The sequence below is a fragment of the Lacerta agilis genome, chromosome 10, assembly GCF_009819535.1.
Source record: "Lacerta agilis isolate rLacAgi1 chromosome 10, rLacAgi1.pri, whole genome shotgun sequence".
In the NCBI taxonomy this organism is placed as follows: domain Eukaryota; kingdom Metazoa; phylum Chordata; class Lepidosauria; order Squamata; family Lacertidae; genus Lacerta; species Lacerta agilis.
This window is the reverse complement of record NC_046321.1, coordinates 63,906,463-63,925,013: the sequence shown is the minus strand read 5'-3', so window position 1 is coordinate 63,925,013 and position 18,551 is coordinate 63,906,463. Positions and strand designations below refer to the sequence as shown.

The 18,551-nt window shown below is 39.1% G+C and overlaps 1 protein-coding gene across 13 annotated transcripts in view; it reads left to right on the top strand.

The window, feature by feature from the left end:
• KMT2E (lysine methyltransferase 2E (inactive)) overlaps nt 1-18,551 on the top strand; it is a 61,708-nt gene that overhangs the window by 23,281 nt on the left and 19,876 nt on the right. For 11 of the 13 annotated variants that reach the window (XM_033162171.1, XM_033162170.1, XM_033162163.1 and 8 more), the window contains 10 exons: nt 29-258; nt 1,135-1,215; nt 2,568-2,626; nt 4,962-5,134; nt 5,864-5,902; nt 7,799-8,011; nt 10,908-11,038; nt 15,340-15,457; nt 16,970-17,079; nt 17,457-17,721. In XM_033162171.1, the coding sequence (XP_033018062.1) occupies nt 29-258; nt 1,135-1,215; nt 2,568-2,626; nt 4,962-5,134; nt 5,864-5,902; nt 7,799-8,011; nt 10,908-11,038; nt 15,340-15,457; nt 16,970-17,079; nt 17,457-17,721 (1,419 nt within the window). Of the gene's footprint in view, nt 1-28; nt 259-457; nt 567-1,134; nt 1,216-2,567; nt 2,627-4,961; nt 5,135-5,863; nt 5,903-7,798; nt 8,012-10,253; nt 10,366-10,907; nt 11,039-15,339; nt 15,458-16,969; nt 17,080-17,456; nt 17,722-18,551 lie in introns of those variants that run through there. The other 2 variants (XM_033162173.1, XM_033162175.1) reach the window with 2 other exon arrangements.

Below are 18,551 nucleotides of genomic sequence, written 5' to 3'. Positions count from 1 at the left end.
AACCATCTATCTTCTAAACATTTTCCAGGACCATAACTATGGTGCTCGCCCTCCTCCAACACCTCCAGCGTCTCCTCCTCCATCAGTTCTTATAAGCAAGAATGAAGTAGGCATATATACTGCTCCAAATTTTGATGAGACCTCCAGTGCTACTACTATCAGCACTTCTGAGGATGGAAGCTATGGAACTGATATAACCAGGTGCATTTGTGGATTTACACATGATGATGGATATATGATCTGTTGTGACAAATGCAGGTAAAGTAGTGCCATATATGCAAACATTCTTAAATATATTTCTCGTGTGCTACTGAAACCGGCCCTTCTTGTCCCCAATTGCTTTAGAGCCATTTCCTTCCTCAGGCCCTTCACAGGCATTGTAGGGCATTATGCAAATAGGGGAGAAAGAGAAGCCGTCACCATTTTGTTATTGTGATAGCTGCCATTTTGCCTTCAGGATGGAGAGGGGAGGTGACACACCAGCCAAGCCAGCAAAGACTTTCTGCAAGCGGGGGTCATTCTAAGAAGGGTCACGGCTCACAAGTCATGGTTAACCCTGCAGAAGGGTAAGAGGGAGGCCTTGGGTATGATGAGCTTGACCAACTGTTGGATGGGTTTTCTGGGCCAAGATGAATGCCATGTCTGAGGAGGCGACACATGACTAAAAGGGGTGCATGGAAATATACCAAGATGTGACATCAGCTTAATTGCAAACCCTGGGGAAAATGCAGTGTGTATTTTGGCTGCAATGTCCCTTGGAACTGCATTTGTTTAAGATTGCTAGACTGCTTTATGAACTGCTCTTATGAAGGAGAATTCAAAAAGCATTTTGGAGTTTGGTTGGGGAAATTCTGTCACCCAAAGAGGTGCGTATGCACAGCTGATCTTGTTCACAACAGTGAAGTGACTTGTCTTTTTGAATGTTTATATTTCATATTTTTGAATATTGTTTGAGGTGGACTAATAGGGTATGTTGATATAGCAGTGTATTAAGTGAGTGATCAGATAGTATAATGGAGCTTTAGGGAAAAGAACTTGTAGCAGTATATCCAGTGTAAGAGAAATGATGGAAGCTGTGTGAACTTCAAATATCCTGCGAAAGTAACACTATCCTATTTTTTTAAATCATTTAAGTGTTTGGCAGCACATCGATTGCATGGGGATCGACAGGCAGCATATTCCTGACATATATCTGTGTGAACGTTGTCAACCTAGGTAAGTCGCCTGTGGTCAATTAAAAAATCCCTATTGTTTGCATGAGGTTTGAAATTCATAGCTCAAATGTTGAAGTGATTGTTGCAGGTCATCTTCATGTTGTTTAAGTAAATGTTTAACATTCCTAAACTGTATTGCTAAATTAATCATTAATAGAAATGGATTAATAGAAATAATAGACTTGGGCTACAACCTGGAAATAATAATTCATTGAATTAGCTGATAATGGTGGCTTACCTGCCATAGGTTATAAAAGTACCTTTGCCTAGCGGAAATAATAGTGACTGCATTTTCAATGAATGAAGACTATTCTTGCTATCTTTAAAAGATACTTATATCACTACATGAAACTATTATTGAAGATCACAGTAGATTTGATAAAATGAGAAAATCAGTTGTCCAAATGCAGATGTGAAATAAGGTTTTTGCATGTAGGTCAACTGCTGAATGGGCAAAAATATGGGCCTGATGTTGGGGGGAAAGCTGCAATCTTGTACCCACTTACTTGGAAGTAAGACCCATTGACATGAATAAGTAAGACCTGAGCAGTCATGAACAGGATTACACTGTTATAGTTCCACACAGGAGGTGATAGTATTTCAGCAATGCATACCCAAATGCACAACATACAAGTAGCTTTCTACTACTACTGTTCTCTGAATTGGAACCATTGGCAATCATCTGCCATTGCTCGGTATCTCATCTGAGGCATAGTTTTGTTACCTGACTCCTTCCTCTGTCTTGGGATAGCAAAAAGACATGCAATCCATGTGAGAAAGGGATTTGATTGCTGCTGGCACTTGGAAGGGTGGGTTTTAAACAGTTCCAATAACAATAATTGGGGGTTGAATGAAGCAGCCATTCTGCAGCACAGTTTTTGTTGAATGGCTGAAAGCACCCTCTTGTTCACTCTCGCCACTTATTTAATTCACCCCTTTTCACAATAAAGTATTCTTTATTTTATTTATATAATTTCTTCCCTGAATTTATGAGCCAGGAGAATCCCTTAGCTAAATGGTTCAGCACTTTCTCTTCTTAACTATGAAACTGGAATACTGGAAGGGACTGCAATGTTTTAGTTCTGCTTTGTTTTGGTACAACTGTTTCATTCTGGGCTTTATACTAAATTGTAAAATTCCTAGGGCAGGGAACTCCTTGTTAGGGAATTTAAATCGTTATTGTGAATATTGAAAATGAATTTTCATACAACAGTGAGTGGAAACAATCATTTTTTATATCTCTAATTATTCCATTTAATGTGTAGGAGCTATCTGTCAGAAAGTTTAGATGCTTCAGCAACAGAGTAACATGTATTCATTTTTATTTCTTATTTTCTTATTTTTTGTCAACAGGAACTTAGATAAAGAGAGAGCAATGTTGCTGCAGCGTAGAAAAAGGGAAAATATGTCAGGTAAGTAACAAAGTTCTTAAACTGAGATACAATTAGTGAGTGATTCTCCCAAAAGCTACTGACACATTGCTTTAGATTTACAGCCTTACACTGTTCAAGTTACTGCCAGTGGTTATTTTTCTAAAGAAAAATAACCAGTGTCGTACTTGGATCTGGGAGATCAGGGTTCAAATCCGCACTTGGCCATGAACCTTACTGGGTGATCTTGGGCCAGTCTATGCCTCTCAGCCTAACCTACCTCATAGGGTTCCAATCCAAATCTTTATTATGGCCATAGACCAGAATATGGTGACAGCATCTCCATACATAAGTAAAGCATGCTTGATAGGCAATAGGGCAAATGCAGAAGTAGTAGTAGACCAGCATAAGATAAAAACACGTAAAAACATGTAAACCAGACCTTCTGTTTTAGACCTGCTGTGTGACACATACCATCCAGGATCTGGCAACTGAATATGTTATATCAGGAATTATACCTTGGAGCAGATATAAGGTTGTTAGGATTAAATGAGGAGGAGGAGAACCGAGTGTGTCACCTTGAGCTCCTCGGAGGAAAAGGTTGGATATAAATAAATAACCAGAAAGGATAACGGGTGCACATGGCATGCCAGGCAAAATTAGTTTCTCTTGACATTAAGAATCCTTTAACTAAAAAATGCATATGAAAATTTTTGGAATTAGCCAGACTAAAATTTGTGTTATTGCTACACTTCCAAAATGTTTTTTTTCCCTCCTGCAACAAAAACTCATGTTTTTTCAGGGTTCCAGTTTGCACACTTTTTATGGTTTAACATTCCCCAATACTAAGTGCCTCCTCTACTCATGCTAATACATGTGAACCTGAGCTTATTTGTTTCTCTCTAAGGAGGCCACAAATGGTAAGCCAAGAACAGAAATTGCCCCCTACTCATCGTTTGTTTGGAGAGAAACGGTGAGCTTAGGTTCATATGTCACAACTAGGAAGGCATGTTTTATATATATATATATATATATATATATATATATATATATATATATATATATATATATATATAAAAATACAGTAAAGATACCTCTCACCCCTATTTCTATAAAAGAATGAAGGAAAGGGTATAGTTGATTTGATTATGAGACAGACTACTCTCTATTTTGCAGTCAACAAAAAGACTGATATCTTACCAAAAAGTGAGCCAAAACCTTCTTTTGGGTGTCCATGATTTTTATCTTTTGTATTCTTGTGTTCTTGCCACCCTGTGTCTTGATTTTTTTCTGTTAATTGTTGATAAAATCTGGGCTCGTAGTTAGGCTCTTCCACAGACTATTAACCATATTTTGATTACTTTGATTCCCAGAGGTTCAAAGTGGACATAAAGAAGTCGAGAACACATGGTTACAGTTGTTTGGATGGGGGAGGAAAAAAATTAATCAGTGTTGGATTTTTGAGAGTTCACTTGGTGAGATAAGCCATGTTAGGTGATCTAGCCTGAAATTTGAGAACAAATAAAACCTATATTTATGTTTGAGACTCAAGCAGCCATTTAAACACATGAAAGGGAACAGTGCTTGCATGCCTTTCTGTTTGGCTTTTACTGCCACCATTCCCACAGTCTGTGAAGCAACCAGTGTTTAGAAGAGGTTAGTGACTTGCTTGCTTGGTTGCAAAGGCTTCAGCACCAAACGCTGCAGCTGTGGATGTCATTTCGTTGCCTATTCTAGATGGCTCTTTTGGATTGTGAATAAAACAGTGCTTCAGGTGGATACCAGGCCAGAAAAAATACCACCCACTTCAGAAAAGGCTTATTAGCTAACTTAACAGTTTTCACATAATATTTCCAGGAATGGTTTTAGTCTTATTAATCCTTATTTATTATTACTGAAATGCTTCTCAAGGTCAATTTGTGTCATCATTTTTGTATTCAATTTTTTTCTGACAAATTATACTGACAAATTGAAGCACACTGAGTATAAAACCCTTCTTGCAACCAAATATGTATTTCATTATGTTGTACATTGTGGATTAAGCAAATATAAATAAATGAATTTCTTATCCAAGCTTTGATTTGATTTAATGCCTTTAGAAATCTTGTAATACTTTTGGAAAAACATAAGCTCCCCTAAGTTAATTAGATTACTTGAGTAATTTAATGCAAAACTGGTGTGGTGTTCCCCAAAAACCTGAGCATGTAAATATAAATTTTACTGTCATTTAGTTACCAATTTTATTACCATTTCCATATTATTATTTCCATAAATGTGGTAATTGTATGTAAATACTTTTAGCAATTCAGGGACATGCATTTAGTATTGGAATCAGTTTTATAAGATAAATTTCCTGGCTTCCTTTTTCTTTTTAAAGATGGGGATACCAGCGCAACAGAAAGTGGCGATGAAGTTCCTGTAGAACTATATACTGCTTTTCAACACACACCAACTACAATTACTCTGACTGCTACACGAGTTACCAAGGTCACAGATAAGAAACGGAAAAAAAGTGGGGAGAAAGAACAAAACATCGCAAAATGTAAAAAGGTAAGTTAATTCAATTTTCAATTTCTCGTTACCTTTTTGGAGGTTCATTGTGTTTGAAAATTTTTCTTTCTATTTGAAATTCTGGAGTCACTGCTCTTGAAGGAGCACATGATCATTCTCCATTGGGGTCTGGAGAATTCAGAGGCATCTCAGTAACATAGAGAGCTATTGCAGAGTATTTATTCCCCACCCATCTGGCTGGGTTTCCCCAGCCACTCTGGGCAGCTTCCAACAAAATATAAAAAATACAATAAAACATCAAACATTAAAAACTTCCCCAAACAGTGCTTCCTTCAGGAGGAAGCAGGGACAGAAGACTATTGAGATAAGAAAGTATAGAGAGGCAACACCCATGGCAAAAAGAACAGCAAAAAGAAGGTGGTATTCAAGACCCAGGAAAGAAAGGTGGAAGAGAAACTGGGGCTGGCTCCTAAATTACACCACACACAATTCCATAATTTGGTGGGCATCTCCCTCCCTCCCCCCAGTCTATAATAAAGTTGAAGTAGTCATATAGAACACAGCATTGAATGTTTTGTGCTACTGGTTAAAAAGCACATAGGTGAAGGAAAACTTCTGGGTTTGTTTTCACAAACAACATTTTCTTTTCTGCAACATAAAAAGATTTTTGTGAAATGAACAGTGATCTCTTTTTCTCCAGAGGTGTGTGTGTGTGTGTGTATAAATTTTAAATACTCATACAAGCTGACATTTTAAATTATATTACAGGCTTTTCGTGAAGGTTCTAGGAAGTCTTCAAGAGTAAAGGTAAAACCTTTGTGCTAAATTTTTGCTGTTGTTTGGTTCCGTACAACGAACCATAAATTTGTCATCCATTTTGTTCATTATAGGGGATTCAGAAGAGTCAGGGGGCTGGTTCACAATTCCTGCCTTTGAAAAAGTAATGCTCAAAGTGGTGAATCTGAGTCAAGATTAATGAAAGCACTAAAACAGTAATAAAAACTGTATAAAAGCAAGCAGCAAATAAAATAACAACAAATGTCCCTACAACACAGTTACAGCAGCAAAATATCCAGAAGATAGCTAAAAAGCATACTAATAAGCCTCAGGCAGCTTCTGTGACAAAATGCTTTCTTTAAAAAGGAAGGTTTTCACCTTGCAGCAAAGCCCAGTAGAAGGTGGGCCTTCCAAGGAATGAAATTTGAGTACTGAAGTGCTCAAACCCTGTTTCAGGGGGCCCTGTGATTCTTGGGGTTGTTGACATGTGGGATGCCTGGTTTGCCTTCCAGAAGACTCCATGTCTTGTCTAGGCATGACAGTATCCTCATCCTAAACAGTAAAGGACTTTAAAGGTTATTCCAGCACGTTTAGTTGGGCCCAGAAACAAATTTGAGGCTATTAACAAAGTAGTTGCATGCTTCTGATACTTAGCACCAGTCAACAATTTGGCCACCACATTCTGGATCAGCTGCAGTTACTAGACGCTCTTGGACATCATTATTACAGCAGAGCAAATGCGATGGAAGGAAGGCATGTTTCACCATGGCCATACTTGATTTTCTAGAATGGACACTGCTGATGCACCAGCATAAACTGAGCAGAAGCATTCCTGGTTGCCACTGTCACTTGGACGTCCAAGCTCAAAGTGGGACCTAGGAGCACTCCCAGATTGTGAATTTGACTTTTCGAGGAGTGATACCCCATGCAGTAAGCATTAAACTCCTATTCCTAGATTGACATTCTTAACTGATCCGGAGCACCTCTGTCTTGCCTGGATTAAATGTCAGTCTGTTTGCCATCATCCAGTCCTTTGCTGACTTTGATTGAAATTCACGTCCACAACCTAGGACTAGGTGAAAAGGAGAATTAAAGTTAAGCTCTAGCCAAATACTAATGGCATTGCACTCTTATCTCCTAACAACCTCTCCCAGCAGTTTTCTGTCGATGTTAAACTGCCTTGAGTGACAATAGAACACCGAGAGAAGTCAGTATCCAAGGAATCCAACAGGAATCTATCCCCTGGGAACCACCATAAAATAGTTCAACACAATCCCATGCCAGCCAGTGCACCCAGAAGGCAACAGAATGCTCACCATGGTGCAGGTGGCAAGTGAAACTAAGGCAGTCAGCTTTGGTTTCTGTTTAGCAATGTCCATATTTGTTTAAGACACCTTAAGACCTGAGTGTCAAATTAGCCAAATTAGCCACTAAGCTTTGTAAGCTGACTTGCTGTTCCTTAACTGAGTAACATGGGGATTTATATAGCTAATTTCTTCATACAGATGCATACTGAACTCAACATTCAGAAGTTATGTTGGTACAACATTGTCTGTTCTATCCATCTGAACTGTTACCCTGGACTTGTCATCCAAGGCTCCACTCCCCGAGAGGTTCGGATGGTGGCAACAAGAGAAAGGGCCTTTTCTGTGGTGGCTCTCCGACTGTGGACTGCTCTCCCCAGAGAGGCTTACTTGGTGCCATCATTACATGTCTTTAAGTGCCAGACAAAAACAATCCTCTTTATCCACGCCTTTAGCAATTAAACAACCAGTGGCCTGTTAAAGCTGTTGGTGGGGGACTGTTACTATGATTTTTTTACACATTTGATCAATTTACAAATTGATTAGCTAATTATTTGGCTGCAGAGTTTTAGTTTCATACCAGACATCTCGTCTAATTTTATATATCTTAACTGTAATTTAGGGCTCAGCTCCGGAGATTGATCCTTCTGAAAGTTCCAACTTTGGATGGGAAACTAAAATCAAGGCATGGATGGACCGTTATGAAGAAGCAAACAACAACCAGTACAGCGAAGGTGTTCAAAGAGAGGCACAAAGAATAGCTTTGAGATTAGGAAACGGAGATGACAAAAAAGAAGTGATCACCAGCAACTCAGTCTTCAAACCTCCAGTAGAGGTAAATGAAAATACGTTCAACGCAACACCAGTCTTTTATAATTATAACATAGCACGTTTTGCATTTCTCTAAGCAGAAACATAGTTCAATATGTTGATACCACATCTCCTGTATTTTTAGTATAGGAAAACCTCCTTGTTTATTGATTTTACATTCTGAAGTACTCAACAGTTAATGAGGACTAGGTTACCAGTTATGACCATCAATTTTCAACATTTTGAATTTAACTGTCAGATCACTACTGCAGGTGTATATTTTGCAGCTTTCCTGTTAAAATTTGTTTTTAAACAATGTTAGCAATTCATGATAATCTACATTACTCAAGTCTACCCGCAGAACAGCTGCAACGTCAGCTAAAACCCATTCCTTCCTTTGCCAGCTACCCCACAAAAGCTTCTCCAGAGGGTAAGGGAACCTTGCTGAATAGGCTGGACTGTGGTTAGTAGAAAGGAGGATCCCCAAAAAGCAGGTAGTGGTATCTCCAGTGTGCCCACTGTGTAGAGCACTAAGATACACATTTACAGTTATGGATGACATTCAGTATGTAGCTATACAATACAAAGATGGTTCTGGAATGAGCTTCTTTGTGCCAGGAGGGAGTTCAGACAGTCTTTGATTCAGTGCCAGTTTTTAGGGCTGCTGTTAGATACATCGACATGGTTTCCCTTAACTTTATTAACAATTTAAATGTAAATAGGAGAAAATAGACTCTTTTGGTTGCTGTTACCTAGTGGGTAACTTTGCTATGCATTTTTGTATTTTTATGTCTTGGGAAGCAGTTTAATGATTACATTTGCCTCAACTTCAAATTTTTACTCTCCTCTCCTCCACTGTTAATCTCAGTGGAACTTTACATCTGTATTCTGATGCAGTACAGTTACTGTCACTTCAACCAAAATTTTAAGTAAGTAATGCAGGCAAAAGCATATTTCTTCCTAAACGTGTTTTTATGTATCCAATTTGCCAGTTACAGAATGGAACAAATTATGTTTATGAAAAGAGAAAAACTGCCACGAGTTAACTTTTGATGAAAAAATATTGTTACTATTATGGAAAGGTAGTTAAGGTTATTTAGTCAAATATGCCAACTCATAAGTAGGGTTATTTGCCTTGGTGTCCTGGGCATTCCACTTCTTTATTCAGAAAAACGGGTTTAATGGTGTGTACAGGAAAATAACAAAACAATGTCCATAGATCTGACTCAATTTGAACAGCTTCCATTTCCTCTTTGATACAATGTTTACTCTTGGTAATGCAATTAGCCAAATCATCTTGTGTGGTCTTGGAAGATCCAGTTTGACTCTTAGTAAAAATAAAATGTAGAAACTGTTTTCCCTATTCTTAATTTTTTGTACACATCTTTTAAAAGCAAAAAGGAGCACAGACTCTGTCTTTTAAACATCTAGGTATTATAGAAAAATGTTCAAGTACAGTACAAATACTAATTTCTTAAAGTAAAATACCCCTTTTATATATCATTACAACTTCCATTCAGAGAGAATATTAATACTTTAAAATGATACAAATTGGCGCTTTACTGCATCTACTGAACATTTAGCCTGAGGAAGCAATTTCTAAATCCTCTGTTGTGCTGATTATCAGTACACATCTGGCCATTAAATCCTTATAAAGAAAAGTGCACCGTCTAATTTAACTAGCAAGGACAACTATTTCCAATATAAACAAAAAGTAAAATGTAAACTACTGTGATCTGTTAGGTACTGTAAATATCCCAATGTTTCCCATTTTTCCAGCACCCCATTCTTTACACATACTGGCAAATAAGGAGGCACTTTGTATACTTTGTACTCTGTACCATTACACTTAAAAAGTGCATTGTTTGATCAATGGCAAACATGGAGATAGTCACATCACCTAATAATGTATAGTTGTTCCATTCATTGTGTGCTTGTGGTTTAGCAATGGCAGCCACTTAAGAACTGACTAGAAAGTTCCTGTCCCTAGCAGAGGCTGTTGCCTTTTGTACCACCTAGATGTTAGGTTAATCCACCTTGAAAATCTCATGTGGTATTTTCCCCAAACCCTGAGCAAATAATTTGTCAATAAGTTGCAAGAGAGAGTAGACTACAAAATGGCACCATCAGCCACCTGTCATGCAGCCTATGGAAGGAATCTGCAAGCTGTTTGATAAATTAATGTTGTTAGAGAGAGACTAAACATAAAGGAAAAGTTACATTCTCAGATCTTGTAATAAGAAGCATCTTTGCTTCTTTCCCTCTAGCATCAGCATGGCGCACGTGACGCACTCCTTGGAGGAATGTCCCTGCTTGCAGAGACCTTCGCCTAGATATAGGCCAATTCTCTTTTGCTCAGAAGTGACACAATTACAAGAGGTGTGAGTTCCTTAGTTGTTGTGTCAAGAGTACAGTAAGATTTTGCTTAGAAAGGTGTATTCCCCCTGAGGCTGTTGAAATGCACCAGAAGTTTCCTTTTCCTAGAAATCAGCATGTTGACATTTTCATCAAAATGCCTCTTACTTGGCATCTGTCCTTCTGCTCTTGCCAGCAGATTATAGAAGAGACTGCATATTTCATGTGTTGTCATTACTTCTGCACACCAGTTTCTGGCCTTTTTAACCAGAGGGTTTGAAACATCTTTTGAGGAAGGGGTTCCCTAATATACTTTGAAAGACATGTATTGGTTTTCATTTTTTAAATACTGTGGTGTTGTTGTTTTTCCCAAAATGTAAAATGTCTACATAAATATAATACTGAATCTTAATGGTAGGAATAAAGTCAATTAGCTTTTAAAACGAAAGAATATCATTGAAATTACCAAGTTGCTCCTTAAAGTTGTATGTTATAATCTGGTTTCTTAATAGCACTAATGCAATCAGTTTAATTAGATTTCTTACGTTTTTCTTTTCTTCTTCTAGAGCTATATTCAAAAAAACAAGAAAATTCTAAAAGCTGCCAAAGACTTGCCTCCAGATGCACTTATTATTGAATATCGAGGAAAGTTCATGCTGAGAGAACAATTTGAAGCTAATGGATATTTCTTTAAGAGGTACTTTTCTTTAAAATCTAACTTTAATTACCTATGATCCTACAGTTATTCTTTTGTTTTTCTCTCGGCTTCTGGCAAATCTTGCATTTTTATTGTCCTGAGAATGCAACTGCGTCACTTGCCTTTGAAAATTCAGTGGCTAACATTGCTCACTTGGGCTGCTATCCTGTACATACTGCCTTGGAAGTAAGCTCCATTGAACTCAGTGGGGCTTCCTTCTGAGTTGGCTGACACAGGATTGCAGAGTTAGTACATCCCTTTGACAATGTTGCCCCAGTGTTGTGACAGGCTCTGCATAGCATAGTTTTGCCTCACCCAGTCTTTTCCGTGTTTCTCACTTCAGTTCTTTGTCATTAGACTTCAGCTGGCTGCCATCTTCTGAGCCTTCCTCTTTCAGTTTACTTCATTCATTCTTCTTCTTTTTGCCTGGTACCCTTATATAATCCCCTTGTCTTTTGCCATATAGCTCTCCCCTTTCAAGATGATAATGACTGTTCAGAAGAAACTGAGTAATAGCCTAGTTAATGTTACCGGTAGGTAGCCATGTTGGTCTGCCGTAGTCAAAACAAACAAAAAAAAATCCTTCCAGTAGCACCTTAGAGACCAGATGGTATCTGAAGAAGTGTGCATGCACACAAAAGCTCATACCAAGAACAAACTTAGTTGGTCTCTAAGGTGCTACTGGAAGGAATTTTTTATTTTGTTTTGCCTAGTTAATGTTGCGCTTTAACACTAAACAAGCTAGGAAGGAAAGGTTACTTCAGAGAAGAAGAATTGGCACCAGGGACCCTCAATGCCCCCTAGTGTGCCATATTGCATGGGCTGGCAGTGTTCCTCCCAGGGATTAACACAGTTCCCTTGTGGGTCTCATACACTTAGAAAAGCCCTTAATGGGGGAGTCTTGGTATTTGCCTACAGTCTTGACATGTTACATTGTTTTTTGTCTATTTAAACAGGCACATCTTCCTGTAACTAGCATTCAAGCATGTAGGAATACACAAAGTTTTCTTCCCTTGTCCAGCGGGAAGTGGCTTCATTATTCCTCCTTTACAATGCCACACACATTTAGGATGCTCTATAATAGTGATTTTCTTCCCCTGCCTGGGGTTTAAGCAGTCTGTATAAAACAATGTCCTAGTGGAAATCTAATGTTTGAAAGCCTAACGGCTAAAAGTGGGGACGCAAAAGGTAAACGGAGCTCCAAAACTGCCTCCTTTCAAATCTCTGACTCTTATCTACTTTCGCTTCTTCTTCTAAAGCGTTTCTGTCTTTACCATATTGGCCTTCCTCATCAAGTTGATAGTCTGCTACAAATAAAGATGCGGGACGTGGATGGCACTGTGGTCTAAACCACTGAGCCTCTTGGGCTTGCCAAAAAGAAGGTTGGCGGTTTGAATCCCTGTGATGGAGTGAGCTCTCATTGCTCTGTTCCCAACTCCTGCCAACCTAGCAATTCAAAAGCATGGCAGTGCAAGTAGATAAATAGGTACTGCTGCAGCAGGAAGGTAAACAGTGTTTCCATGCGCTCTGGCTTCTATCACAGTGTTCCATTGCACCAGAAGCAGTTTAGTCATGCTGGCCACATGACCCGGAAAGCTGTCTGTGGACAAACGCCGGCTCCCTCGGCCTGAAAGCGAGATGAGCACTGCACCCCATAGTCATCTTTGACTGGACTTGACCATCTGGGGTCCTTTATCTTACCTTTACCTTTTACAAATAAAGAGCACAAGCCAGCAAGCTACCTAGCATCATAAGTACCTGCAGGAAAAGGAAACCATTCAGTAAAAACAATTCCAGATGAGGTATTCAAATATTCACAGGAAATCTGAAAAGAAAAAGAAAGATCCCACCAAGGGTTAACAGCCAGTCTGACCTAAGAGAAAAAAGAAGAATCCTAAATATGGCAATTTGAGTTAGTGTGAAAGCAAGCTTGTGTCATTAATATTCTCTAATAGACTTTGCCAAGGAAATGAATTGTCCCCATCAAATACCCTCTTTCTACTTCTGGGTGTCTGATTATATCTTGGATGATGACCAGGAAATTTCTGGAAGTATGGGACTCTTGTTGCAATCAGTACAGCATGGCTAAATAGGGCCACTATTTTAAGAACATTTAATTAAAAGATCAAGCCAGCTTTAAGATCAAGGCAACATCATGCCAATTTTAATTATGGGAAATCCTTGTAGTTGCATAGTGAATCTAAAAAGAAATTTGTGTACCTGATGCAATAATTTTTGTTTCTACCAGCTGGAAATGAAGCTTGTTTACTCAGAAGGAAGTCCTTCTTTGTTCAGTAGGACTTACTTCAAATCTGCATAGGATTGCAGTCAAAGAGGGAGAAAGTATCAGTTAACATCTTGAAACACAGGAGAAATTCAACATTGTGCTATTGCAAACATGCCATCAGCAGAAGCATTTCTGCTTTCCCAATGGAAAACTCTTTTCCTCCTCATATACGCTGTTCTGGGGCTTCCCACAAAGCCCAACCCAATTTTAGGGGTGCAGCAGGGTGACGAGAGTGGGGGAAGTCCTTTTATGGGAATTCACTATTGTTGACAGTTATAGTGAGGTAAAAAAGTATTTGATCTCCTGCTAAATTTGCCCGTTTGCCCCCTGACGAAGAAATGACCAGTCCATAATTTTAATGGTAGGTTTATTGTAGCTGTGAGAGACAGAATAACAACAGGAAAACCCCCAGAAACCCAGAAGACAAAAGTCAGAGATTGATGTGCATTATAATGAGTGAAATAGTATTTGATCCCCTATCAACCAGCCAGATGTCAGGCTACCTGGTATCTTCACTGAATGTTACAAGCTGAGATTAGAAGCACCTGCTGTAAGGGAGAGGTCTTACCTGTAATCCCAGCTCATTACAGTACCTGTACAAAAGACACCTGTCGACAGAAGCAATCATTCCAGCAGATTCCAATGTAGCCACCATGACCAAGACCAAAGAGCTGTCCAAGGATGTCAGGGACAAGATTGTAGACTTGCACAGGGCTGGACTGGGCTACAAGACTATTGCCAAGCAGCTTGGTAAGAAGGTGACAACAGTTGGTGCAATAATTCGCAAATGGAAGAAACACAAAATAACTGTCAACCTCCCTCAGTCTGGGGCTCCATGCAAGATCTCATATTGTGGAGTTGCAATGATCAGGAGAACGGTGATGAGGCAGCCCAGAACTACACGGGGGGAACTTGTCAATGATCTCAGGGCAGCTGGGACCATAGTCACCCTGAAAACAGTTGGTAACACACTATGCCATGAAGGACTGAGATCTTGCTGAGCCCACAAGGTCCCCTTGCTCAAGACAGCACATGTACAGGCCCGTCTGCAGTTTGCCAATGCACACCTGAAGGACCCAGAGGAGAGCTGGGTGAAAGTGTTGTGGTCAGATGAGGCCAAAATCGAGCTCTTTGGCATCAACTCAACTCACCGTGTTTGGAGGAGGAGGAATGCTGCCTATGACCCCAAGAACACCATCCCCGCCGTCAAACATAGAGGGGGACATATGCTTTGGGGGTGTTTTTCTGCTAAGGGGGCAATACACCTTCATCACATCGAAGGGACGATGGACGGGACCATGTGTCATCAAATCTGGGGTGAGCACCTCCTTCCCTCAACCAGAGCATTGAAAATGGGTCGAGGATGGGTATTCCAGCATGACAATGACCCAAAACACACGGCCAAGGGAACAAAGGAGTGGCTCAAGAAGAAGCACATTAAGGTCCTGGAGTAGCCTAGCCAGTCTCCAAATCTTAATCCCATCAAAAATCTGTGGAGGGAGCTGAAGGTTTGAGTAGTTACACATCAGCTTTGAAATCTTACTGACTTGGAGAGGATCTGCAAAGAGGAGTGGGACGAAATACCTCCTGAGATGTGTGCAAACCTGGTGGCCACCTACAAGAAACGTCTGACCTTTGTAATTGCCAACAGGGGTTTTGCCGCCAAGTAATAAGTCATCTTTTGCAAAGGAATCAAATACTGATTTCACTCATTATAATGCACATCAATCTCTGACTTTTGTCTTCTGGGTTTCTGGGGGTTTTTCCTGTTGTTATTCTGTCTCTCACAGCTACAATAAACCTACCATTAAAATTATGGACTGGTCGTTTCTTCGTCAGAGGGCAAACGGGCAAATTTAGCAGGGGAATCAAATACTTTCCCCCCTCACTGTAGCTGAATCTACCCATAGAAACTATATCCCTATTTTTTCAGTATTTTCCAAATGTTTGAAAAACTAATTGTATACGTGACAGTGGTGATATGTCTTTGCTGGTTTTTTTTTTACTCCTTTAGGCCATACCCATTTGTTCTATTCTATTCTAAATTCCATGGGCTAGAAATGTGTGTAGATGCAAGAACCTTTGGGAATGAAGCTCGATTCATCAGACGTTCTTGTACACCCAATGCTGAGGTAGGCTTGCAAGTTTTAAAATATTTCATAGTAAATCTTTTGCTGAGGGAGGGAGAATACAATTTGACTGTGTATATATGTTTTCTGGTAATGAAATAGCAGCTCAATAAATTAAAAAAAATCAGTGAATATATTCAACATCAAGTTCCAGAACATTATTGTTGCTAGTAAAATTAAGACAAGGACAGTTTTTCATCTCTTAAGTGTTAATTAACTTTGGATCCAGATCACTTATGTAGTAGTTCATTAAAACAAGTAGAGCTTTGGCATGTACTACAGGGAAAGTAATGGGACGCGGGTGGTGCTGTGGTGTAAACCACAGAGCCTACTAGGGCTTGCCGATCGGAAGGTTGGTGGCTCAGTCCCTGCTCCTGCCAACCTAGCAATTCGAAATCATGCCATAGTGCAAGTAGATAAATAGGTACTGCTGTGGTGGGAAGGTAAACGGCGTTTCCGTGTGCTGCTCTGTTTTCGCCAGAAGCGGCTTAGTCATGCTGGCCACATGACCCAGAAAGACGGTCTGCGGACAAATGCCACCTCCCTTGGCCTGTAAAACGAGATGAGCGCCGCAAACCCAGAGTTGTTCGCGACTGGACTTAACTGTCAGGGGTCCTTTACTTTTACAGGGAAAGTAATCGCTTTGCATCTGAAAAGTTGGGGTGCATCATTGACTGATACGGGAGTGAGAATTGTAACTAAATCTGTGGTTTATGGTTCCATTAAAAACGGAACTGAACCTTTGAGACGGGAAGAGGGTAAAGCCAAAACACCTAGTTTCATAAATCAGAATGTCAGATTTCTGGAAATCTTTCACCCTAGTCAACTTTCAAAATTAAGTGAGAAGTTTGGAAATTGCAAAATGATAGAAAGAAGGAAAATGAAGCAAGTTTAAGCTTGCTTTCCTTGGGGTGGGCTGCTGTCACTTCAGAGTATGCCTTTGTAATCATAAAGTGTTATACAGTAAATATTTTCAAAGGTGCTATTTTCAGGATTCTCCAATTAAGTCTAAAAGTGGAATACATATTACTTAGTTAAAATCCTCATCCATTATGCCTCCACTTAATTGTATTTGTAAGGATGTGGAAACAGAAGGTCTGTTTTACATTTTTTAACTTAAAGGACCTGACCTGGACAGATTTTGCATATGTGGGACAAAATATGCTATTTTGATCTATGCACTAGGATATAGAAAGCAACCACTTTAAAGTGATACATGATTTTTGCAACATCCCACTATATCCAGAAAATTGTTTTCCTAGATTCATGTGCAAAGTCTAAAGAAATTTCTTAGAATACTGTAAATTTGTCTGTAAACAATGGAATGGGCTATATATATATCTTTATAATTTACATAAATTGATAGTAATGATTACTATTTCAGTTGAGTGTTTCTGAACAGAGGCTTTACCAAAGAAACAATAGCTGATTAAAGTACTTCGGTGGAAAAAGTCAACAATTTTTGTTTCCAAATATATTAAAAACTGTATAAATATGTTATTTTTCTGTGTTTAGGTTAGACATGCCATTGAAGATGGAACCATTCATCTTTATATCTACTCCATCCAAAACATTCCAAAGGGAACAGAAATAACTATTGCATTCGATTTTGATTATGGAAATTGGTAAGTTAGGTTGGGCACCAAATATTAAGGCTGGGTTGTCAGATATGAAATCGGTTTGTTATTGTTAATCAAGTGGTCTCCTTTCATTTACATTTTTAAAGATTACAATAATAGGATGCCATTAAAATGCAGTGGTCTTAAACCCCACAGTTTATCAGAGAATCTGGCGTTGCTGTGATTCATTTCACATTAGAATTGCAGGATCAGACATGCACTAGTTATGAATGTTGCTGGTACGATTATGTTTCCACCGAATATTGCAGAGTTTAATTCAGAGTAAGCCTACAGAGGATCAGGCTGCATAGAAAGCAGTACTGTGCAAATATTTTTTGCAAAGTTTTTCCATATTTCGTTTGTTTTTGTTTTTTTATTTTTAGCAAATACAAAGTGGACTGTGCTTGTTTGAAAGAAAATCCTGAATGCCCAGTACTTAAGCGAGGCTCTGAACCAACAGAAAACATAAATACTGGATATGAAACTAGAAGAAAAAAGGGCAGAAAAGAGAGGGATGCTTCAAAAGAGAAGGAGACTCAAAACCAGAACATCACCTTGGATTGTGAAGGAGCAGCCACCAAAACAAAGTTTCCAGACAACAGACAGAGAAAGCTTTCTCCCCTAAGGCTATCAATCTCAAATAATCAGGTATTGCAGCATGTTTAAAATTAAACACATGACTCTGAAACTTCCCATTTCCTTCAGGGTGGTGGTTGGGGCAACTCCCAAGAGCACAGATTTTGTGGGCCGATAAGCCATATGCAAATATAAAACTCCCAAACCTTCAAGGAACTGCTGGCTTGGGGCATGGGGGCGGGGTTATTTTAATTGGATGGCTTTGTAGAAGATACCTCATCTTGAATTTTTAAAAAATTAACTTGTTGAACTGCATCAGAATCTTTGAATACTTTTGCAGATCACAAATGTAAGAACATCATGCTGTGCCTTGGGATCCCAGGATCATTTTCTAGCGGCTTACTGCTATTCATATAAATTCCTAATTAATTAATTTTTAAAAATACATTTTCCTAAGTTTATATATTTCTTAATCTGTCTGCAAATGCATTTTTAAAGAAGATTTCAGTCATATAATTGGCATATATGAATAATTTCCTATTGCATAAATGCATAGTACAGGAAGCAGCCCTAAGTGAAGGTTTGTGTCCTAGGGACAACTGTGTTGAATACCAAATTATATCATCGCCATGTACATTGGAATAAGAGCTTTTATTGCTCCTGGGATCCAGGATCTTACCAGGGTTTGTAGGCTGATAGCATTTATATTTCATAGTTCAGATATAACACAAGGGTAGCGAACTGTGGCCTCTCCAAATGATGGACTCCAACTCCCATGAGCCCCAGCCTACACAGCTAATGGTTAGGGATGGTGGGAATCATAGTGCAGAAACATCTAGAAGGCCACAGGTTCCCCACTCATGATACAAGCAGCTGTTGAAAAGAAATAACATTATTTGCGT